The 25765-nt window shown below is 37.3% G+C and overlaps 1 protein-coding gene across 2 annotated transcripts in view; it reads right to left on the bottom strand.

The window, feature by feature from the left end:
* LOC124803400 (tubulin polyglutamylase TTLL5-like) overlaps positions 1-25765 on the bottom strand; it is a 220037-nt gene that overhangs the window by 17073 nt on the left and 177199 nt on the right. For both annotated transcript variants that reach the window (XM_047264587.1, XM_047264595.1), the window contains exons 11-13: positions 22698-22791; positions 16919-17081; positions 13651-13817 (exon numbers count right to left, since the gene is read on the bottom strand). In XM_047264587.1, coding sequence (XP_047120543.1) covers positions 13651-13817; positions 16919-17081; positions 22698-22791 — 424 coding nt within the window. The remainder of the gene's footprint in view (positions 1-13650; positions 13818-16918; positions 17082-22697; positions 22792-25765) is intronic.

Genomic DNA, 25765 nt, shown 5'->3' with positions numbered 1-25765 from the left:
GAGTTTCAGGGAGAGCATAAGGGAACAATTGACAGGAATGAGGGAAAGAAATACAGTAGAAGAAGAATGGGTAGCTCTGAGGGATGAAGTAGTGAAGGCAGCAGACGATCAAGTAGGTAAAAAGACGAGGGCTAATAGAAATCCTTGGGTAACAGAAGAAATATTGAATTTAATTGATGAAAGGAGAAAATATAAAAATGCAGTAAATGAAGCAGGCAAAAAGGAATACAAACGTCTCAAAAATGAGATTGACAGGAAGTGCAAAATGGCTAAGCAGGGATGGCTAGAGGACAAATGTAAGGATGTAGAGGCTTGTCTCACTAGGGGTAAGATAGATACTGCCTACAGGAAAATTAAAGAGACCTTTGGAGAGAAGAGAACCACTTGTATGAATATCAAGAGCTCAGATGGCAACCCAGTTCTAAGCAAAGAAGGGAAGGCAGAAAGGTGGAAGGAGTATATAGAGGGTTTATACAAGGGCGACGTACTTGAGGACAATATTATGGAAATGGAAGAGGATGTAGATGAAGATGAAATGGGATATAAGATACTGCGTGAAGAGTTTGACAGAGCGCTGAAAGACCTGAGTCGAAACAAGGCCCCGGGAGTAGACAACATTCCATTAGAACTACTGATGGCCTTGGGAGAGCCAGTCATGACAAAACTCTACCATCTGGTGAGCAAGATGTATGAGACAGGCGAAATACCCACAGACTTCAAGAAGAATATAATAATTCCAATCCCAAAGAAAGCAGGTGTTGACAGATGTGAAAATTACCGAACTATCAGTTTAATAAGTCACGGCTGCAAAATACTAACGCGAATTCTTTACAGACGAATGGAAAAACTGGTAGAAGCGGACCTCGGGGAAGATCAGTTTGGATTCCGTAGAAATGTTGGAACACGTGAGGCAATACTAACCTTACGACTTATCTTAGAAGAAAGATTAAGAAAAGGCAAACCTACATTTCTAGCATTTGTAGACTTAGAGAAAGCTTTTGACAACGTTAACTGGAACACTCTCTTTCAAATTCTGAAGGTGGCAGGGGTAAAATACAGGGAGCGAAAGGCTATTTACAATTTGTACAGAAACCAGATGGCAGTTATAAGAGTCGAGGGGCATGAAAGGGAAGCAGTGGTTGGGAAAGGAGTGAGACAGGGTTGTAGCCTCTCCCCGATGTTATTCAATCTGTATATTGAGCAAGCAGTAAAGGAAACAAAAGAAAAATTCGGAGTAGGTGTTAAAATTCATGAAGTAAAATTCATGAAGTAAAAACTTTGAGGTTCGCCGATGACATTGTAATTCTGTCAGAGACAGCAAAGGACTTGGAAGAGCAGCTGAACGGAATGGACAGTGTCTTGAAAGGAGGCTATAAGATGAACATCAACAAAAGCAAAACAAGGATAATGGAATGTAGTTGAATTAAGTCGGGTGATGCTGAGGGAATTAGATTAGGAAATGAGGCACTTAAAGTAGTAAAGGAGTTTTGCTATTTGGGGAGCAAAATAACTGATGATGGTCGAAGTAGAGAGGATATAAAATGTAGACTGGCAATGGCAAGGAAATCGTTTCTGAAGAAGAGAAATTTGTTAACATCGAGTATAGATTTAAGTGTCAGGAAGTCGTTTCTGCAAGTATTTGTATGGAGTGTAGCCATGTATGGAAGTGAAACATGGACGATAACCAGTTTGGACAAGAAGAGAATAGAAGCTTTCGAAATGTGGTGCTACAGAAGAATGCTGAAGATAAGGTGGGTAGATCACGTAACTAATGAGGAGGTATTGAATAGGATTGGGGAGAAGAGAAGTTTGTGGCACAACTTGACTAGAAGAAGGGATCGGTTGGTAGGACATGTTTTGAGGCATCAAGGGATCACAAATTTAGCATTGGAGGGCAGCGTGGAGGGTAAAAATCGTAGAAGGAGACCAAGAGATCAATACACTAAGCAGATTCAGAAGGATGTAGGTTGCAGTAGGTACTGGGAGATGAAGAAGCTTGCACAGGATAGAGTAGCATGGAGAGCTGCATCAAACCAGTCTCAGGACTGAAGACCACAACAACAACAACATGTGTAAGTGTATCAGGGAATGTGTATGGGTCTTCAATGTAACAGTTAAATAATTTAGTTAGATGTGAATGTGGTGAGGTGAACTTCTTAGCCAGAAATTTGCTATTTTATCTTTTCCAAGGGCTTTCCAATTGTGAATAGAATTCATTCCTTGGGTGACTTCATGTTGCAAAATTATCACTTCAGGCATTTGTGGCATCATCTTGTGTGTGTCTGTTTCTGCTTGTATCCACCGTGCATGCCTGTTATGTTGTACCGGGTTTGACCATATGTTGCTCCAGAAGTGTTCCATGTCTGTTATGTTTGGTGGATTGTCTATTTTAACGTGTGTGTTATCTATTGTCTGGTAAAATTTCTTTTGGTTTGTGTTGAATGTTTGGTTTTGTTTCCTTCTATTTTCACTTTTTTTGTATCTTCTAAGTCGTTTGGCCAATGCTTGTAATTTCTGCTTCTTTTCATCTAATTGCTCTATTGCTTCTTGTTGTGAGATTTTACCTAACCTTTTTCTTTTTTTTTCTGACATTTCGTTTCTTATAAATTATGTTAGCTGTCCGATGTCTTTTTCTCAGTTTTTCTATTCTGATCTGTAGCCTGTGTTGCCATGCTGGTTTTGTGGGTTTCTCCTGTGTGTTGGTTGGTTCTGATCTCAGCCTAGTGTGTATATTTAGTGTAGTGGGTGCTCCTATATAAACCAGTAGTTGTAACTCTTCCATAGTTGTGTTTTCATTTATTTTGTTGTGTATGATTGTGTTGATAGTTTTTATTGTTGTTTTGACTTGTGGGTTATTTGGCGGTCTATGCAAGACTGGTCTAACGTCTGTATTTGTGTCTTTGTATTCTATATATGTCAGCTGACATTTTTCTTATATATCTAACATGTGTGTCTCTTCGTGTTCTATTTGTGCTTGTTCTGGTGGCTGTCTTAAGATTTCGTTTTCCTCTGATTGTTTAATTTTTGCGTGTTGTTCTTTGTTTGTTTGCTCTGGGATGTTTGAGTCCATTACTGTATTTTCTTCTTCTTCTGATTGCACATTATTTTGTTCCAGTATTTGTTGTACTTGTTGTTTGATGTTTTCTAATTATGAACGGGGTATCCTGTTATTTTTGATTATTACACGAATCTGATCAGCTAGTCGTCATTCTGTTAAAAATTTTAATTCTGTGTATCTGGTAATAAATGTTGTGTACACTTGTGATCTGTATCCAGTTGTGTTGATTCCTAGGTTTGTTGCTTGGTAATAACAGAACATGAGGTGTCGATTAACTTCATCTGGCCATCTCATCCTCTGTCTTTGTTTTCCTTCTAGTGTGGTTGCAGGAAGCATATCCTGCAAAACACCTATATTTGGATTTAAATCATTTTCCATGTGGCTAGCGGTGTCGTTACCATTATTATTATTATTATTATTATTATTATTATTATTATTATTATTATTATTATTATTAGTAGTAGTAGTAGTTTTGTTTGATGCATTTTGTTTCATTTGTTTAAATTATTGTTTATTGTGTTATTTTGTCTCCCTGTAATAACTGCAGTCTCCCCAACCTTTACAACCACGCTACGCCACTGTAATGAACAGTTTACTCAACTTTTCCACATGTCTTGTTTACATTAACTGTCTCTTGTAATTGCAAAGATTGCATTGCATTGGGGGGGAGGGGGGGGGGGGATCACAAAAATTTAGGAATATATGAAACACTTTCATGAAACTGATACAAAGTGAAGTACCTTAATGCAGTGATCATCATGTACAGTTACTCAGGTGTATAAGCTGTACAAAGCAGTGAAATGGATAGTCAAGAAGGGAATGTTCTCTCACCTTTTGCTACAACTGCCAAGGAGAAACTATTTGCCAAGCACACAACAGGCAAAAGCTGTTTTCACAATATCATTTTTATTGTGAGAGTTGTCCACGTAATAATCCCCCTTCCCATGAGCCATGCATCTCGAAAGTAAGGAGGGACATACAGCTATGATGTTTTCCAAGAAAATGGGAGTGCCACTATATGTCGTAATGATGTTGGCATCAGCCTAGGTAAACTATTCTAGCTCTACAGATGAAGAGATTGATATCAAGTATGACGGGGAAAGAAAGAAAGAAAGAAAAGAAAAAGAAACTATCCGGATAGTTATGGGGGATGAAAATTTAAATGTGATGGAGGATTGGAATTCAATAGTAGGAAATGAACTACAAGGAAAAATTGTAGCAGATCATGGAGTAAAGATGAAATGGAATGTCACTTGGTAGAATTCTGCACCAACCACAATTGGTTTAAAATTCATGTCAGAAGGTTGTGTATGTTAAAGAGACATGGAGCTTCTAGAGGGCTTCAGACTGATTATATAATGGAAGGACAGATTTCCATACCAGATTTTTAATTGAAAAACATTTTCAAGGACAGATGTGCATGACCCATCATTTGCTGGTTATGAATAGCAGATTAAAACTGAAGAATCTGAAAAAAGACAGAAAATTAAGATCAGAACCGGATAAGTTGAAAGCACCAGAGATTGTTCAGAGTTTCAAAAGAAGTATTAAGCATTGTGCAACTGAAACAGGGGAAGGAATACAACAGAAGATGAATGGGTAGCTCACTGATGAAATAGGGATGGCAGCAGAGGATCAAATAGGTAAAAAGACAAGGCCTAGTATAAATCCTTGGATATCACAGGAGATACTGAATTTGGATGGATAAATGGTCTACTCACCTAGCGACAGCAGGTATTTGAATCTGCAAGTTTTTGGAGCCAATGGCTCCGGCTCCTGCTCCTGGCAGAATGGTTTAAGAAGGAAGAGGGACAGGGGAAAGGATTGGTGAGGTTTAGGAAATAGGGAGAGTTTGGAAAAGTCACCCAAAACCACGGGTCAGGGGACACTTATTGGCTGGATTGAGAAGGTGTGTTCTCCTGCCACCACTCAGTGATCAAAAATTTATTGTCTTTGTTGAGATACTGAATTTAATTGATGAAAGGAGAAAATATAAAAATGCAGCAACTGAAGCATGTAAAAGAGAATACAGAAGTAAAAAAATGAAATTGATGGGAAGTGCAAAATGGCAATGAAGGAATTACTAGATGAGAAATGCAAGACCGTAGAAGCACATATGCCTAGAGGAAAGATAGATGCTGCCTACAGGAAAATTAAAGATACCTCCTGGGGAATGAGAAGTACCTCTATAATATTAAGAGCTCGGATAGCAGGTCTGTACTGAACAAAAAAGAGAAGGCCTAAAGGTGGAGGGAATATGCAAAGGATCTACGGAAGGAAACACTGGAGACAATTCTAGAGAAAAAGAAGACGTACAAGATGGTGAGACGAGGATTTATACTCTGAGAGTCAGACCAACAAAGTACTCTCAGATGTCAAGAAGAATGTAAGTAGTCATAGTTCTAAGAAGACAGGAATTCTTAGGTGACAATATTACCAAACCACCAAGTTAGTGACAGGAATTATTTCGAGAATAACGGACAACTGGTAGAAGCTGACCACAGGGAACATCACTTTGGGTTCCAGAGAAATGAAGGAACATTTCAGGTGCTATTGACTATGACTTACCCTGGAATTTGCTTGAAGAAAGGTGAACCTATGTTTATAGCTTTTATTGATTTAGCGAAAGCTGTTTGACATTGTTGACTGGAATACACAGTACAAAAATCTGAAGATAGCAGAGGTAAAATAATATAGGGAGAAATGTTATTTACAGCTCACACAGAGCACAGACTGTAGTTCTAAAAGTCAGACATGAAAGAAGAAGTAGTAGTAGTAGTAGTAGTAGTAGTAGTAGTGGAAGTAGAAGACAAGCTGTTGCTGGGAAGGAAGTGAAACAGGGCTGTAGCCTTTGCCCAGTGTTATTCAATTTGTACATCGAGCAAGCAATAACTGCAAAGACAAAGTCAGAAAGTAATTTAAGTTCAGGGAGAAAAAATAAGAACTTTGAAGTTGACTGCTGACCTAACTCTGTGAAACATGGCAAAGGACTTGGAAAAGAAATTGAACAGAATGAATAGTGTCTTGACAAGATTATAAGATAAATATCAACATAAGTATAAACAAGGGTACTGGAGTGTAGTCAAATCAGGCCACGCTAAGGGCATTATGTTTGGAAATTAAACACTAAAAAAGTAGTATGCAAGATTTGCTATTTGGGCAGCAGAATACATGACGATGCCCAAAGTTGAGAGGATGTAAAATGCAAATTGACAATAACAAAGGAAGTATTTCTGAAAAACAGAATTTTGTTAAGGCTGAATATAAACTGAAGAGTTAGCAAGACTTATTTGAAAGTATCTACATGATTTGTAGACTTCTGTAGACGTGAAAGATGGATAATAAGAAAAAAGAATATAAGGTTTCGAGATGTGGTGTTACAGAAGAATGCTGAAGATTATTGGGCAGAGCCTCCTAATGAAGAGGTATCGTACTGAATTTGGGAGAAAAGAAATTTGCGCTGTATCTTGACTAAAACAAGAGATTGCTTGACAGGACATATACAGTTTTCTGGAAATTGCGCATTTGGGAGTGTGTGTGTGTGTGTGTGTGTGTGTGTGTGTGTGTGTGTGTGTGTGTGTGTGTGTGTTAATGAAAATGAAAACAGCAACAACAACAGTACAACTTTGCTGCTCTGCTGTGACTGATCCAGCCAAAGGTGAATTTCATTTACTAAAGTGATGTTTGTTTATAAAAAAAATCATTTTACGAGTGTTTTCACATGTTCTTGAGTTAATATAACTCCGTTCTAAATGAAGAAATGAAGGAGATGGCAGTAATGAATTTTAAACATAAAATGTTACTGAAAAGATAAATTCCAATGGCCCTGTAGTTTGCAAAAGCTTTACTTTGAACACATTCTCTAGTGTTTAAAAGCATTGAAAATCGAAACCTGTGGTGAAGTTTCAAAAGTTCATCCTCTGACAAAAAAGGTTACAGAAAGAAAAACTGTGCTATTTTTTTATAATACCCAAAAGGAAATATATAATTCTGCAACTGTGAAGAGTATGCAACATCTCAGAGGTGGCAGAAGTCTTGAGCAACAATTTTCTGTGCGCCTCCCACAAATAAAGCTTCCAAAAGTACTTAATACTATCATTTCTTCGAAAGGCTACTCTGACAGTGACTTTTTTTTCTAAAATGTACTACAGTGAATAGAGAGACCAAAAATTAAGAATTATAGATTTCCTCTTCTGCTTCTCTCTCATTTTCTTGACCCTGCCTCTCAATGCCGTGAACACTATTATTTATGCACAACAGCTACTGCCTGTGCTGGCGTGATTTCTTATCTTATGTGTGCAGAGCAGAAGAGTGTTTGTGCTCTGCATCCACGTTAAAACACATGCAGAGCTAATGAATGCTTAATTGTTCATCTAATAAAACCTGAAATTGATTCACAAATTCATACATGTGCAACAATAATGTATTGGCTACATTGTAGGGGTATTTCAAAAAGTTGACGCAAGTGTGTGGGGCCCAAGATTCTAAAATTACCATGGTTTATATAATTTATTTGGTGACAGAGAACATGATGACCTAAGAATTTAATTTGACAGGATGCACGCAAAACTAATTACATCTCAAAAATTTGGTAACTAGCAACTAAATCTCTTTTTGGAAGTAGATTATAATTATAGATTGTTAAATGAAAACAATTTCACCATATATCTTCATATTTTTAAGTGCACCCTTTGCACCAAGTTAAGAAATAAAACTTAAAATTATTTTTATTCATGTAACCAATCATGTTGTGTTGATATGCAACATTAAAAATGTGATATATGAAAAAAATCTGATTCACTGAACAAAACCTGTGGGATGTCAACAAAAGTAACTGGCAAAATATGCCACCTTGAAGTGGAGAAATGGTAATAAACTTAAGAAAAAGTGCTTATTTAGCATTGATGACATCTGTAATCCTTTTCCGCATAAAAACTTATATTACTGGATTCTATTCCTGATGTTCAAGTTTTCTATTTTAAAATAAATATCGATATTCCAATATGTGTTGAAACAACATGACTGAGAAGATTCAAGGCCATCTACAGGTATTTGTACTTTGCTATCAATTTACTAGAAACACAATATTATGAGCTGAGGAAGGCAAGACCAGTCATTTCACAACTGCTTCAAATTTCAAAGAATACACATTCTTGGCAAAAATATCAACATTGATGAAAACCTAACAAACTTTAGGGACACACTTCCATACATTCAATATAATCCATTAAAGAGAGCCAGATTTGGCGTAAAGAATATATTAAGTATACTCTTCAGAGAAAGGGTACTGTTATTATATGAAGACACAAACTTGAAAAGTGGAAGACAATGGTGATGTGGTAGTCAAATTTCCAGCAAGTGTAAAGATTGTACTTGGATTGTGAGAGTCCATTTGGGAAATGGAAAACCATTTACACGGGCAATTGGTACACCTCTTAACTTTTTCAGGAAGTGCTAGACACAATCATGCTGTCAGGACTGTAGGACAAACAAGGAAACACATGCCACCCATGTTCAGGGGAACTAATATTTGTATTCTTGAGCAATATTGTTGTTGTGAAATGGGTTTATAGCAAAAATGTTTATCTCGAGCACGCTACCCCCACTACCGGACCAGAGTGAAGAGTGGGGAGAGTCAAGTGGGGCACACAACAGCTGCCGCCAGTCAATGTAAATCCGCAGCCATCTGCAGGGATATCACTCACGAATTATTACTGCGACAAATGAAACAAATAAAGGAGAATGTACACGTGCCACATAATTTTATTAGCTTAATGTATGCCTCTACAGTCGTATTAATTTGTGAACTGTTACACAATAAAAGGTGTCAGTGAACTGTGGGATTCTCGGTTATCTTGTACTTTTTGCCCTTTATAATTGCGTCTATGTTTGGAGTAATTGTTCTTGTGCATTGTAGGCGCAGCGTGCAGTTTAAATTTAGATCAGACAATGCGTTTCTCAGGCGCGTCTCATTACATTTCATTGCAGAGAACAGTTGTTCACAAACATACGTGGAACCAAACATTGATATTATTGTAGCTGCCAGTTTGTGCAAACAAGGAAATCTATCCTGAGGGAAGTGTCTGTAGAAATCCAAAATGTTTTTCTTGTTCTGAAATTTGTCTCTGTATTCTCTGTCACACTGCAGGTCAATAATTTCTAGTTGCAGCTCAGGACGAATCTCTTCAATATTCGCTGAATATGGAGACGAGAACAGATCAAAATCACTGTCTAGTGCTGTCAAATCTTTAAAGTGTTGATCAAATTCTTCCTTAAGGGCAACTAAACTATGTGAATAACGTTCACAGTCTTTGTGAACATCTTGCATGGATGATAATTTAGGAAAATGAGCTAGATTTCCTGTTTCCAGCTGACTCACCCAAAGTGTCAATTTAATTTTAAATTCTCATATTCGATCTATGAAATGAGTATTTAGCAGATCTTTATCTTGTAGTGAAATGTTCAAAGCATTCAAATGGCTAGTTAAATCTGCTAAGAATGCGAGATCACATTTCCATGAAGGCTCTTTCAATTCAGGAACACACGTTATTTATTTCCATGAACATATTTATCTCATCTAATAGGCAAAAAAATCGATTTAATAATTCGCCACGACTAAGCCAGCGGACCTCGCTGTAATAAGGCATGCTACCATACTGGCTTTCTACATCCTCAAGAAAGCTTTTAAATTGTCTGTGTTGTAGCCCATGCTTCCTTATACAATTGGTTGTACGAACAACAACACTCATCACATTTTTTAGAGTGATACTCATTGCACATAAGTTTTCCTGGTGGATCACACAGTGAACGCCCCTTATTTCATTCGGCACTGTCAGTTTTTCCATTTTCTCCTTCAATAGCGCAACGAAACCTGATTTTTTCCCTGTCATCGCTGATGCACCGTCTGTAGACACTGAAACTAAAGAATTCCACGACAATCCTATATTTTCAACACTTTCTTCAACACTACTTAAAATATCACCTCCGGTTGTAGTGTTCTTCATGGCTACTACATCGAGGAGCTCCTCCCTCACCTGAAGATCTCTATTAACACCTCTAATAAATATGGCAAGCTGCGCTGTTCCAGTGATATCAACACTTTCGTCCAGAGCTAGAGAATACGCCATAAAATCTTTACAGATATTTGCAAGCTGGCTCTGGACATCGTCTGCCATGTCCTGTATGCGACGCATAATGGTCATGTTAGATAATGGCACAATCCGAAACTGTTCGACTTGAGATGGACACAAATGTTCTGCTGCAACTACCAAACATTCTTTTATTAAATCGCCATCAGTGAAGGGACGCAGGGATTTTGCTAAAAGCAAAGCAATTTCGTAACTCACTCCGAGAGCTGCCTCAGTTGATTTTTCTTCGTCGTCCAGATCTTCTTCGGATAGTTTCCTTTTAAGTTTAATAACTTCCTGTGCACGATCTGGTCCATCACATTTTCCACTTCTGTAGTCTTTCCCATGGTACGACATATAATGTCGCTGCAAATTAGATTTCCTAAAAGAATTCAGCGTTTTGTGACATCCTAAACATTTTCAAACACCATCTTTTTCTGTAAACAGATACAATTCCTCCCAATGGGGGTTGAACTGCGAAAGCATGGTTGGGGTTACACAACGGCGACTTGACATGATTCTTAACCAGCGAAGTGACTGTTAGAGCTGATCGTAGTACTTTAAACGTTACAGAGTCCGTGCGAATTCAATAGGCATGCTGCGGCCCTATTCAAACGTGCACGCGCATTTCCCCTCCCTCCCTACTCTGCGACCTTGCACCTGCTCCCGAGCACGTGCCTGAGCAGACGTGAGTGCTCGCGCTCAAAACCGGCCAGTTGTTAAGCCCTGATGTATTTCAAGGAACAAAAAATGAATAGACAGTCCTCTAACGAGGAAGAAAGAGAAAAAACTAATTCTCTTTATTTTGTTCTCGATTGTAGAAGGACGTCATTGACGATTCTGATGAGAATGGTGTGTGTTTGTTATTAATACTGTAAGAAAAAGCGTTCTTATGATGATGATGATAATTAATTCTATAAATGTGTAAACTTGTGTTTTCCTCTTAATAGTGTAGGGAAAGGCATCCCTTAATTATTACTGAATAATTTGCAGTTTTCATATACTGAGCTGACTTGGTTTCAAAGACACCATTACGAGCGAGAACATAATTTCAAGCTTTTCATTACACCACATGGCTTAAAAATAGGAACTCACCCATTGAGAATTATCTGCTCAAGTGTTTCACTTGAAAGTGAATTAATATTTCATTGCAGAAACAGTTTTTGTGTTAGCGTGGACCAGTCAGCGCAGAGCAGGTCTCTCACGATTCAATACATAAAAAATAATTGTAATTCAGATGTAAAGAGAAAATAGCTTTCAAAGAATTTTGATCAGTTCTATAACAAGATTTCAATGCGAACCTCACAGAAAGCCCAGTCTCTTCTCATTAACAGAACAATGAAGCTGGTCAGATTTTAATGTGCGCAACATTTAGCTTTGCTACATTTCATGTCTAATAAATTAAACACAAACATGCTAGACTGCTTAAACTCACCGTTGAAAAGAAATTAACATTTCCCACACAACACTCAAAGCCTTTCATGTAACCGTCAAGATTTTGGTGCACTTTAACTCAGCATTTCAGCTTCGTGCTGCAGAGTGCCACTTTGCGTCTGCAAACGACAAAAGGTAAATGAAGCATAATATTCTAATAACGACAGGCCCTCAGAAATCTAAAGTGTCTGTGGCCAAGGTGCCCAAGAAAAGTACATTTCTTTTTATTGAAAATAGCAAAGCTCCATTTAGGTGGGTTTAATGGTGTTGCACTTTCTGATTTGCAACCTTTCATATCAGAGAAAATCATTACGTGTTAGTAGAATTGAGTATTCTGCATTTACAACTGCATTTACCATTGATACTGAGAATAAGTCATCTTAATTATTTCTTGTGCTACATAAACATTGACAATAACTTCATACAGTTTGGATAGTTGTTCATGTTTTATCTATAACAATTAAAGAATGGGTGACATTGACATACGTGACCAATGTCTGCCCTACTATCCTCTTATGAGAAGATCTGTCAAAGGGTATAAGAACTCTCTCTCATGGACATAGCAATGCTAAATGCAAGCATAATTTTCCATATACTCAACACAGCATCCAGGAGGATGGCGTCATCAATTTCCAGGCTCAATATGGCACTGCAGCTTTTGAAGAACGTAACTTTCTCTGTCTACACTTGTACAGGACAACCAACCAAAGCAAAAAATCCCTTAAGACTTCAAGCCAGAATCTGGGGTCATTTTCTAGTGGTAAGAATGATGACTGAAGAAAACTGCTCCCTCTAAAAGATGTGAAGTTTGTTATGCTCTAAGGCATCATTGGGAAACCTGTTTGGAATGTGACATTTCTACAGTTTGCCTTCATGTGGACAAGTGTTTCACAATATATCATCCACAACTAAACTATGAATAAATATTTAAAACAAATGAAATACTTCCTGGTGAATCGCAAACAATGCAACTATATGTGAATGATTTTGTTGTTATAAGTACTTAGAACAAGTAAAAATATACAGTAACAATAATCTTATTCTCCTGACAAGCCTGTTCTCAAAAAATCATAGACAAATGGATGAAAAGCCAAGGACCAAACCAAGATCATATTATTTTCTCAGTTTGACATGTTGTTGTGAAACTGCACTTATTGAACTGCAGAATTTGTAACACTTTTGTGTGTTGCATTGTTTTCCATCATGTAGAGTTTGAGAAGGATCGAACTTCCGCAAAGGGCATCTTTCCTAGCTTCAGATTCCACAACTTTTACCCTCCCTTCTATAATAGAAAATGTTATTTCCTCATTGCAAAATGTATCTGAATCCACAGATGAAATATAGTTCACCACACCTACAATATAGCATCACCATGTTTTTCAGTGTCTACTGCAATACCACTGCTTTGTAAACATGAATACAGTCTAGGAAAATTTTGATGGGTTTTGTTGTCTACAAACAAACAGTGAATGATGGCTATGTTCAAGTTGTGCAGCAGAGGTAGGATGTGAATGCTTTTGGGAATTGAGGATGGATGTTAGGTAAATATTCTGTAGCCATTTTTATTCTGTGTACTATAAACTAAAAGAAACACAAGAGATATAATATCATAATATTTAAATGCCAGATAAACTGAGCAGTGAAGAGGCATATTCCTCATTGCCCTTCCTTTCTATATGCGTGTTCATTCCTCAGAGCCACTTATTTGGTGGTCAGTCAGTTTTTCTTACTTAGATTATGTATTTCATACAGGATTTTATATCCATTTACATCAAAGACATGGTGTACCTATCAAATGTTATAATAGATTTTAGTAGCCATCGTACATACCTGTGGAAAAGCTGACATCTTGGAAACAAAATCCCAGAAAATATGCTGCTGTAAACTCTGACAGGATAGAAATTATAAAAACTGAGAAACTATGTGGATTTCTAAGTTGACTCGAAATTTAGTTGAGATTAGGCTGTACTTTTTTCCTGAAGATTTTCACTGTGATACTAGTACAATACATCTTACATCAAGTCACCTCACCTTGCAAAAATTAGAAACCTGGTGCATAATTCTGACGGTATACAGTGTGGACGGTCTGTTGCTTCTGTGTAGAGCTCAGTTTCACGGCTATACAGATAAATGAAGTCTGATAACTGTTTTGCAACTACAGCTACTCTGTCTTTGCCAGATAGTTTTCTGTTTGGAGGCTAAAACAAAAATAGTTTAAGAAATGATTAGAAATATTATATTACGAACTATTTTTAAATATGATGAATAGTTTGTTAAAACTAATTTTCATATAATAGCTCCAATTTTTCACTCTCAAGTAACTCTTGTTTCAAACATCACACACTACTGGACACTCATAGTTATTTGAAACACACACTGACGAGCCAAAACATTATGATTACAGCCCATCATGAGACTGAATGCAGCCTGCTGGTGTTGCGAGCACGACATGGTAAGGAAAGTCAATAAGCAGAACAGACACAAATGGGAAATCATTCTAGTGATAGTATGGGCCCCAAATCAGGAATTATTCTAGTATCAGCATGCGCCCCAAATCAGGAATTATTCTAGTATCAGCATGCGCCCCAAATGGGGAATCATTCCAGCGAAGGTACAGGCCACAAGTGGGGAAATCTACTGACAAGTGAATTTGTCAATGGGCAGATTATTAAGGCCTGGTGCCTGAGAATGAGGTGGTCACACTGTCAGTGTGTTACTGATGTGAGCAACTGTGGAAAGTGGTTGTAGGATGATAAAACCATAAGTGTGCGATAAGGTGCTGAATATCCACATGGAGGTTGGGGGGATTGCCCCCTCTAAAGCAGGGCATGCAGCGATTTGTGGCAGATTTGATGATAGTTTAGGAAGATTGTAATTAAAATTGAACCAGTGTAGAATGAAAATTATTTACTGTATTGGTATCCGAGTGTATAGAAATGACATTCAGACTGTGCGCTGAAGGATGTGTGTTGTTGGTAGTGTTAAGTGTCATAACTTGCCATTAGGCTCCAGCACTGGTATGGTAATGTAGGGATTAAACACAGTCAGTGTGCATTACAGTTGCAGACACTCAACATGGTCTGGCCAAGGTGATCAAGGTTTTACTCATAGATCTGTTTGATCAAAACAACATTAATATTGCTGCTTCTCTTCACGAGTATCAACACGTTAAAGGAATGTGAAAAGACCTTACTTCCACACTGGGATTGAAGAACACAGTTCGGAAGTTCAGATTAACTGGCGATTTGGAAATTACTCCCGGGAGAGGGTGAACTGTTGTCATGGCTGAGAATGGTGGATGCAATGTGCGATCTTCAAGCAGTGCACGAGCTATGTCATGACAGTTGAACATCCCGTGGCTCACCGCTTAGAAAGTGCTGCCAGCAAGTGTGAAATGTTGTCTAGTGCAGTTCCATGTTGTGGATGCAGATGGTTGTCACACTGAGCAACATTTGTAAACTGGAACATAAATATGGTATTTCATAATGGTAAACAGCAGCACTCAATCATCTGTACCATTCTAGCTTTCTTAGAGAACATCTGGATTTTGGCTAGTAAGTAAACAAAATCTGGTTCTTTTCTAACAAAGCTAGAACAGAAACAATTAATGACTACTGCTCTGTACCAGTTTGAAAGTTTTATCTTGGTCTTGGAACACATTCCGCTTTCCTGGTACATAGTTAACAAATGTTACCCTATCACATGGAAATTAAAATGTGCTGCTTTCAATGGCTTATTTATTATTTGTCTTCTGTATTTTCTGACAAATGTTTGCAAAAAGGTTCACTGTCCCATGGCCACTTGTTTTCCATAGCGGCCTTTTGAAGCAGCAAATGTTTAATTATAATCACTCTTTACATTGCTGGTGCAGGCACAATGGTTCTAGGGCACACAATGTTGAACATTCACCTCCATGGAAGACGACCCTCTGTGTACCCATGTTGACCCAAAGACACCATCAATTATGATGGCAGTGGGCACAGGATAATCAATCTTGGTGAAACTTAGAACTTGGTTGGATGCGTAACTTTCCTTGTTACATCTGCTCGATATTCATATCTGGATATGCCATCCTTTAGTAAAACGGTTGCTTGAAAGATGCACAGCATCAAGAAAACTGGCTGGTGGGAGGGGGGGGGGGGGGGGGAGGAAGCAGGGGGGGAAGGGGGGAGGTGGGGGCTGGTGGAAGGGACTGTTTTATGCTATGGAGGACATCCACCTGGGCTTCCTTGGTACCCGTGATAGTAATCAAGGTGCCATGACAGCTCTGGACATTATTGTGGACTAGATGCATCCAGTCATGTGCATTGTATTACCTGATGGTGGTAACATCTTCGTGCAGAGTAACTATGCATGCCACACGGCCAGACTTACGCTACCATGATTTGAGGAGCATGATAGTTAACTTGTGTTGATGTCTTGGCCAGCAAATTCACCTGATCTGAGCCTGATTGTAAATATCTGGGACACTTTCAGGTACGACTCCACATCCACATACCTCCAGTCTGTAATTTATGGGACTTGCATGATCTGTTCAAAGGAACTTGCTGCTACATACCTCCAGGAACCTACCAAGAACTTGTCAAATCCATGCCACCCAGGATCGCTGCGTAATTCATTCAAAATTTAGACAAACACGATATCAAGCAGGTGATTATAATGTTTTGGCTCTCAGTGCATCAACTAACAGTTTCTTACATTAAATATCTAACATCACATACTGCAGTTCATATTTATGAAATAACAGTTTGCAAATTTGTAAAATGACATGTAAAACTAAACAAAAGAAAAAATTACTTACTTTTCCCCCTCACATTTACAATGAAACAATAATTTGGGAGTGGTGGACGTTTACATCGAATTTGCTTTTGCCATGAAATGCAAAGTGTGTAGCCCTGTTAGGGCACAATTGAACAACTACTAATATGACTGGATCACAGAAATTAAATTTTAAGAACCATGGCAGATGTTCACAATGCAATACTTCATAGTATCACTGTTCAAAGTACACCATCACACAGGTAAAAAGAGGAATATATTTTACATAACATGCAAAAAGTTATTTTCTTTGACACGAAACATCACAACAACGTGTGTGTCTACATGTATGTGAACAGAGGTAACACATAATTTCTCTCTTTCCTTTCCCAGGAGACAACACCATACTGTTTTTATCACAGGTGGCAGCAACACTGACTTACCTGTAAAACCTAGTTACTATTTAATTCATATTGAGGCAGCACAGAATGAAGCAATAAAGTAAGATACATTACGAAAGACAAATATTTATCTCAAATACCTGAACAAAGTATGGTGTACGCAGATTACTTGATGCCCTTTGTAAGAATCGCAATATAAGCTCACTGTTGTTATCATCATCTGTATCAAAACCTTCTTTGTTGGCAAGGCGACGTAATATACATTGCAAGTACTGGCAGAAGATCCTGCGTGCTTGATTCTGGCTATGAAATCATACAATAAACCATTATTAATTAACACAGTAATCTTGTATGACAGTCTATTGAATGTAACTGATTGAATTACTTTAATGTATTATAATACTTCGTAAATGGTACTGAATTTAATGCTGGCTATGGATCACGTCAGCATGAAACCCCTTTTAAAATAATTTAGTTTATTAAAAACACTCATTCTATATTATCACAAGATGAATATTTGCATTCTGATACAAAACAGTCATCACATGATTCACCACATGAATATTATACTTCAAACATTTGGTTCATTAAAACCCATCCCCGAAGTTAAGGTCACTAACACATAATACTGTGACTGTGTTTGACCTGAAGGTATCTAGTTCTAATCTTAGGGGTAGAATAAATTTTTAGCACTCATATTTAACAAACACTAGAAAGGAAAGTGTTGGCATGCCTATGTGAAAACCTATCTTCAGATTAGTTTTTTGAAACACCTGATGGATCTTATCAAATACAAGTTACCAGTGTAGAAATGATAGGAACTTAATTTCTTGTTCTTTATATTTTCAGAGCTCTCAGATCTTTAATCTTCAATTGTTTCTAATTTACTCTTCAGCTGAAAATACTCTTAATAGATCCAAGTTTGATTCATATATTTGTAGCAATATTCTATAGTGTAATTAGTTTAGTTTCTGTATTAGTCTTACTAAGGGTGAGCCTCATAATTTAATTAAGACAATTATATGATTACAAAGAAGATGTACAACCAGCTACATGGTGTTTAAACAAAATGTCTTTTGAGAAAGTATTTACAGGCTGCAGAAAATAGTATTTACATTTTAATCTATTTAACGTTTATTTCCCTTCACCTATTTATTAACTGGTGGTATTGTGAGCTCGAAGTCCTTGCTACATGGCCTTAGTGCCAAACAATCCTGAGCAAATAGTCAGCATCATAACTGGTACAGGAATTAGAGACAGCAATGTCATCACATTGAGACTGAATACCATAATAGTCACCACCAAAAATAAATGCAATATGATTGTTTAAAAATGCAAGTAAAACATTCTCTTAATCCCTTCCTAGGAGACAGTCTCCATTCTTTCCATGTTAACTGTATAAGTGCCAACCAAATGTGGTTTAGATTCAAACAAATAGCACTGATGGCAACAGTGCCTCACCACAGATAAATTATTAAGAGACAGAACAGGTCTCAGATCTCACCAAGGTACACAACTCTTCTCAGATGTTCAAAACTTGGTGCAGATTCCAGTGCAAAATGCTTTTAGCAGTTTCCACAACATAACTCGGTCTTTAAATCTAGCAAGAAATCCAAAGACCTTCTTGTCATATGTAAAGTACACTATTAGCAAGACACAATCAAATCTCTCATTGCTGAATAGGGATGGAAATGTTACTGATGACAGTGGCACTAAGGCGGTGTTATCAAACACAATCTACTGGAAGTCCTTTACCAGATAAGATAGAGTTCTAATTGGAAATAGCTGACAACATGAGTAATTTGAAAGCAGGTAACGATGTAGCAGTCAAGTTAAGTAACATAATGAAGACATGTTTTTTGGTCCAGATTGTATACCAGTTAGGTTCCTTTTGGTGTAAGCTAATAAACTACTCAATTTTTGGCAGTCGTATAGGACTGCTTGCTACATGAAGAATCAATACTGACAAATGGAGAAGTTGCACGGGTCACAACAATATGCTAGAAAGAAAATACAAGAAATCCACTGTGTTACAGACCTATATTATTGAAGTCAATTTGTATCATGATTTTTGAACATATACTGTGTTCCAACATATCTTGAAGAATACTGTCTACTGATGCATAACAAACACAGATTCAGAAAATATTGATCTTGTGAAACAACTGGCTCTTTATTTACAAGTAGTAATGATTGCTATCAACAGGGGGCCTCAAGTTGATTCGTATTTCTAGATTTCAAGAAGGCTTTTGACTCTGTTTCTCCCAAGCAGCTTATAATGAAACTGCATGTTTTTTGAGTAATGCTTGACTGTGTGAATGTAGTCACAATTTCCTTTCAAAAGTCACAGTTTCACTAGATGACTTTCTGTCTAGTACTGTGAAGTGATATCTGGGGTTACCCAAGTAAGTGTAACAGGCCCCTCTGCTGTTCTTATTCTTTCACTATTTGAGCCAATGTAGACAGAAGACTATTTACCATACAGGTACACAACTTTATAGGAATGATGTTCAGAGTGTGCACTGTAGGATACGCACTGTTAGAAAAGGTAGTGTCATGATTTGCTTTTAGGCACCGGTGCTGGCGCAGCGCGACATATGGTTGAAACACAAGCATCACTGTGGTTTCAACTCCAGATTGTCAACATGAGTCTGGAAAAGGTGAGCAGGGCTTTACCTGTAGAGCTGTTTTATCAAAATAGCAGCAATAGAGCTGATTCTCTTCACAAGTATCAATGCATTAAAGGAATTGAAGAATGTCCTCTTTCCATCCCGGGGTTGAAGAACACAAATCTCATGTTGGAATTAATTCACAATTTGGGGCTTGCTCCTGGGAGAGGCCGAACTGTGGCCATGGCTGAGAATGATGCACACAACATGCGATCTTCTAGCAGTGCACAAGCTATGTCATGAAAGCTGAACATTCCCTGGTCCACCGTTTGAAAGATGCTGTGAACAATTTTGAAATGTTATCTCTGGTGTGACTTCAGACTATTGTGGATGAAATGGTGTGCAATTACGAAATCTTACCCTCTTGTGTGGAAATTGAAATGAGTTTTTTTCAATCATTTATTCATTATTTCTCTTCTGCATGTCTTTACAAATGTTTCCATAAAGTTTCATTATCCTACGATCACTTGTTTTGCGTGGGAGCCTTCTCAAGTAGCAGAAGTTTAATTACAACCACACATATATGATTGATTTATGAGACAAGCTCACCAGACTTCTTACAATGTTTGCACATGATGCTGTCATTTACTTTCTAGTGAAGTCAACAGGAGAGCAAAGTGTATTTCATAATGATCTGTATGGAGCAAAAAGTGGCAATTTCATTAAATTTGGGTTACATGATAAAGCACACAACATTTAAAAATTCATTAATAACACCTTGACATTAAAATTAACAACAACTTAAAATGGAACCATCATGAAGTATGTTGTGGGGGAAAGGCATACTGAAGACACTGTTTTACTGGCAGACCACTTAGAAGATGCAACGTAACTATTGAAGAGACTGCCTTCACTATGACTGCCCATTCTCCTCTGGAGCACTGCTGCATGCTATGGGTTTTTCACCTTTATGAAAAACACTCAAAATGTTAAAATAAAGTCAGCTTGATTCCCATTACCATGAAATAGGGAAGAAAATGTCATGGATATGATAATCAAGTTGGGGTGGCAATCATTAAAACAAACATTTTTTGTTGAGATGAGATCTTTTTAAGAAATTTCCATCATCAACTATCTCCTCAGACTGCCAAACCATTTTGTTGAAACCCATCTATATAGGGAGCAATGACCATCATAATAAAATCAGAAATGTCAGCTTTCGCATGTGAAGATTTAGGTGTAGTCCCATGTGCTGTTCAGGAGTGGAATGGTTGAAAACTAGTCTCTAAATGATTCAATGAACCTTCTGTCCATGTGTGGCTTGTAATTTCAGGCTCTGTGGTGGAGTCACACTCAAGTATATTTCTCAACAATGTATTACAGAATTTAAATTATTAGATGCATTTCAAATGTTTTCCATATAAATAATTAGAGTCCACATTTTTTGGAACTGTTGGTATCAACTGATGTTTTTCAACCAGGTAGGAGCTACCCTTTAAGCTGTACCCTGAAATGCCCATTAGTTCTATATACTAGAGACTTGGGTGTGGCTTCTGCTCTTATGAGCCTCCGCAAGGCTCATCTAGTGGAGCCTAAATGTGTCCTATCAACTTCCACACAATTTTCATTTCCCACTGCTTGCATAAAGAATGGAATGAAAACAGTGGCTGAACTTTGGCATTGAACCCCTGTCTGCATTATGCATTGATGTGTCATTAATCAACATTTAGTATTCAAGTTTTAATACTGTTATAGACAGTTTTATGTTTAAGTTACTGGCAGTTACATTCACTGTAGGAACAAAGTTTGTAAATGTCTCACTAGGGAATATTAAAATATGCTAACATTAGGTATCACCACCTACTGGGACTTTCAGAAATCAATAGAGGAAATTTGCATGCAAAAAAATGTCCAGTTACTGCTATTAGCAAGTTGCTTTTCGTGTGTATATTGTGTCTCAAGTTCTGGTGAGTTTTATATTCTTGCGAACAGCTGCAGCAAACCACAAGTCTGACAACACCAGAACATGAATTCAGTGTACAGTTTGTTAGCAAAAAACTGGAAAATGATCTACCAAATCATTCTAATTTTAATGAAATTGTCATAGACCATTCTACAGCACAGAAGGGGAGAAGAGCTAATTTCATCTATAAACAAATGATTAAAAGTAAGCAAAACATACCTTGATAGGTGATAAGAAGAAATTAATTTGTTGTAAGTACAGATCTAGCCTATTAAATTAAGTATTTAAAAATGGATGGTAACATTTGTATCCACTGATGTCCCATTTCCCAACACTTTGGCACAACAAACCACATTGAAAATGCCATTTTTTGTTTAAACTATATCATTTTGTAAAACCCAAGTATAAATATGAAGAACAATGAATACAGTATGCTAGCTTTGGAAACAAATCAACTTTGTGGCTGCTCAGATTGCTTCTGTCAGCCAATCACAGCACAACACTCATGATGTTACGGCAACATCACTGTTTCATCTCTAACTCAAATACTGCATATGAATGTACAGAAAACATTGAAGGTCTCAAGTCCGTATCTGAAAACACAAAAAACATTATGCACGCATCAAAGGAAAAGCACACTCCATTAAATACCTCTCTCCAGAAGCATCGGGAAATGTGACTTAGATAAATGTACTACCAATAGATATTACTGTGGATTTAGTTTTTGTTGATATTTAGTGGTTGATTATGAAACTGAAAGGAGATACAGTCTGTAAAGTTGTGGCTAGAGTCTGATATTGGCCCCCACCCCCACCCACCCTGAAATCTTGGTTGCAGTAACAGAGTACTCTCTACCAAGGTCTAAGTTAGTTCGAATCAGTACACACCCATGTCTTCCTCAGTATGGAAACCACGAGCTGCACCTGCCTCTGGCAAACATGGGAACTCACACTCCACAGGTGGCAAAGGATTATTTTCATCTCCTCATCAAGAAATGAATAACTTTAATCAATAAATGTGCATTATTTTAACCTTCACATCTATGATAAAACTTACTATAGCCTCACTCTTGGTAATATATTATTTCAAAAGTTCACTAACACAGGTCACTCTTTTTGGTTGCCTCACAAATTATGTCTCATTTTGTACGTTATCACCCATTTCATCCTACTATTTAAGCATGTTAGTCATTAGTAAATCAGTTTGTTGAAAATAAATAGAAAACAGAAAATTCTAATACATAAGGACTGTTACTTGATTGGTTGGATGTAATGTTACTGAACTGAAAAAGAATCATCATAAATGAAGAAACGCTGCAGCAAAATGGTGTGGCCTTATTTCACATACCTGAGCCTGTTGCCTTTCTCAAAGCAGTGCAGGATTTCTTGGCGCAATGAATTAACATCGTATCTGTTTGGATTCAGTTTGTTAGTTCCTTCCTCTGGAATGAAAATTTATGAAATTACTAAAATTTATTCAGCTTTAAGTAAACTGACAACAGTATACAAATCAGTAAGATACCAGAACAGCCTTTTTCTTATCTCAAAAGATGAAAATGAAAAAAACTGTATGTGACAAGATATCTTACCCTGCGAAGATATATTTCTATAGCATCTACATGGATTCCGTGAAGCAAGGTAACAGAATCTGTTATACACCTAAGGTTCTGCCCCCCCCCTCCTCCCCCACCCCCACTTCCACAATTTCTTGAGGTCTTAGAATATACCCCTTTGACTGATATCTTCTTTTGGTCATGTTATGAAATAAATTTCTGTCCTCCAAATTCAATTCACTATTTCCTCAGTAATTAGATCTATCCTTCTAGTTTTCAGCATTCTTCTGTAGCACCATATTTCAAAAGCTTCAATTCTCTTCTCATATTAACTGATTATTGCCCACTTGTCACTTCCGTACAAGACTACACTACAATCAAATAATTTCAGAAAAGATGTCCTAACATAAGACATACAAAAAGGCTAGATTGCTACTCACCACATAAGCAGTTTACATTTTGTATCTTCTCTATTTCAGAAATCATAAGTTATTTTCTTGCCCAGTACTGATCTCATCTACTCCTTTTGGTATGTCATTGCCTTATCCAATTCCTCAGACTGCCCAATTTAATTTGTCTACCCTTCAATACTCTTGTTTTACTTTTTTATGTTCATCTTATGAATCATTTTCAAGACATTATCTATTCCATGAAACTAACCTTTGAAGTTATTTATCATCTAACAGAACTGTGATATCATCAGCAAATGTCGAAAATTTTATTTTTCCTCCCTTAACTTTAATTCCCTTTCCAAATCTCTCTCTGGTTTTCTTTACTATCTGCACAATGTACAGATTGAATAACACACAACATGTAACATTTACATAAATTATCCATACTTAAATATCTGTATTATGTATCTTCTTTGACTTGAAATGCATGCGCATATTTTTACTCACTCTGTAAAACGAAGTAATCTGAAAATATTTTGTATCTGAAAGTATGTCATTTTATGTACTGGACTGTGATAATTAATTGGTTCATGCCTATAAAAAAGTTCAGTCGCATACAATAGGAAAGTTGGGGAGGAGTCCCCAACTTTTCTGAAGTTTTCCCATTTCCTAATAGGATTTGATTTTACAAATAGCATTTTGAGTGCCATGTGGTACTTAAAATTTTCGAGTTCTATCCACAGTAAAAACATATTCAATTAATATTTCAGTCTGAAGTGAAACTTCAAAAGATACTTAAAAATGTTTCCTGGAATATATAATTTACTAGAGAACAGTGATCACAGAAAGTCAGGCCACAACAGTTTGATGCCCTACAATAGTAACATTGGTGTAACAGATTTGTAAACTGTGATTTTGTGTGGGTATTTCCTTTTGTGTATGATGTTGTTATTGTTTATTATTGATAGCGTAATTTGGAATTTTGTTATGAGACAATAGTTCCAAGGTCCCATCCCATTTTACAGTCAACTACTAAGCCATAGCAAAAGTTCACAGACATCTTTATCAATCATTATTTAACTATTTGTTAGTAGTAAACTAATGAGTTGCATTATCTTACTTGAACTATAACAGATTTAGGCCTCAACAAACAACTTATGTTCTGTGCTGTGTGAAAGTTTAAAGACAATATGTGAAAGATATTGCTGTTAATACTGGTGAAAATAACTGCTGCGCAACTATTTCAAACTTACTGTCCAGCATATTTGCAGAGAGACCGCTTGTAACTACAGATATGATGCCCACAGGTGGCTAAATTGTATGGACGGTACTTCTTGGTGTGGAGTGGGTGGCAATTTTCTAAGTGGAGGAATCACTGGTGGTTAGTAGGGTTCGATGTGGATGGATGAAGTGACATAATCAGCATTAAGGTGGAGGATGACACTGAGGAAGGGATGAGGACGACTTGGTGAAATGAATGAGAAAGAAGACGAAATTCTAGAGGAATTTGAATAGTGAATCCTCACACTCTGTCATCAATGCGCCATCAACAAATCTGAAAGAGGTGACAGCGAGATTTTTGGTGGTTAGGAAGGATTCCTCTGTGGCCCATGACTTGGGTAGCTCAGGACAGTGCCATGTAGGTGCTTCACCTTCAGTTCAGTTTGGGATTCTGGGTGTTTAGGAAGGATTCTCCTATATGCAGGGTGTATACATGGACAAGGAAAAAAAATTCCCCGGAGTTCTTGGTTAAAAATACACTTTCTCCCGGGTGAAAATACACTTTTCCGTGTTAAGTAACAGTATACTTTACCTCGGAACTGTAAAACTTATCAATTTATAGAGATTGCAATGAACTTTTGTAAGCCAGTCGTAGTTCATGTCACGTGATCTCGCCAGCCGATACAGTGGATATTCAAAGCAAAGGACATGTCATGTCGTCAGCCAATAGCATTATCATTGTTAAGTAGCGCGTACACACAAACGGGAAAAGTTAATGGTTTAAATTAATATACATAGTGTTGCTACAAGAAAAGCAAAGCTTTCACATACAAAACTGGTATCAACGATTAATATGCTGCAAGAGAAGCTTAACTTTCATGTATAACGTTGATCTTCTTTGCACGTGTTACACTTTAAGATACATCACACAAATGTGCCAGTAAAATTTTTAATAACGACATAAATGTATGATCTTATGGGCTCGAAATTTTTCTAAATGGTCATCCTCAAAGAGTTGATTCTTAAATCAGAGTCAAAAATTCATCGCACATAGTTCATCTTGGGTAAAAGGAAATTTACTTTGAAGGTAACACTTTTCAGTCAATCATTCGCAATATTTTCCAGCGACCTGTTAGAAAGAGGTTCGTTTCAGCAGTTGCCAGAGAGCGCCAATTACAGGCGTCACACCGCTTGCACAGCTACGATGACGCAAGAAGCCCGTATGCTCGTACGTGTAAAACATTAAAAGA

The sequence above is a fragment of the Schistocerca piceifrons genome, chromosome 1, assembly GCF_021461385.2.
Source record: "Schistocerca piceifrons isolate TAMUIC-IGC-003096 chromosome 1, iqSchPice1.1, whole genome shotgun sequence".
Lineage (NCBI taxonomy): Eukaryota > Metazoa > Arthropoda > Insecta > Orthoptera > Acrididae > Schistocerca > Schistocerca piceifrons.
The sequence above is the reverse complement of the archived record's forward strand: the minus strand, read 5'-3'. Positions and strand labels throughout refer to the sequence as shown.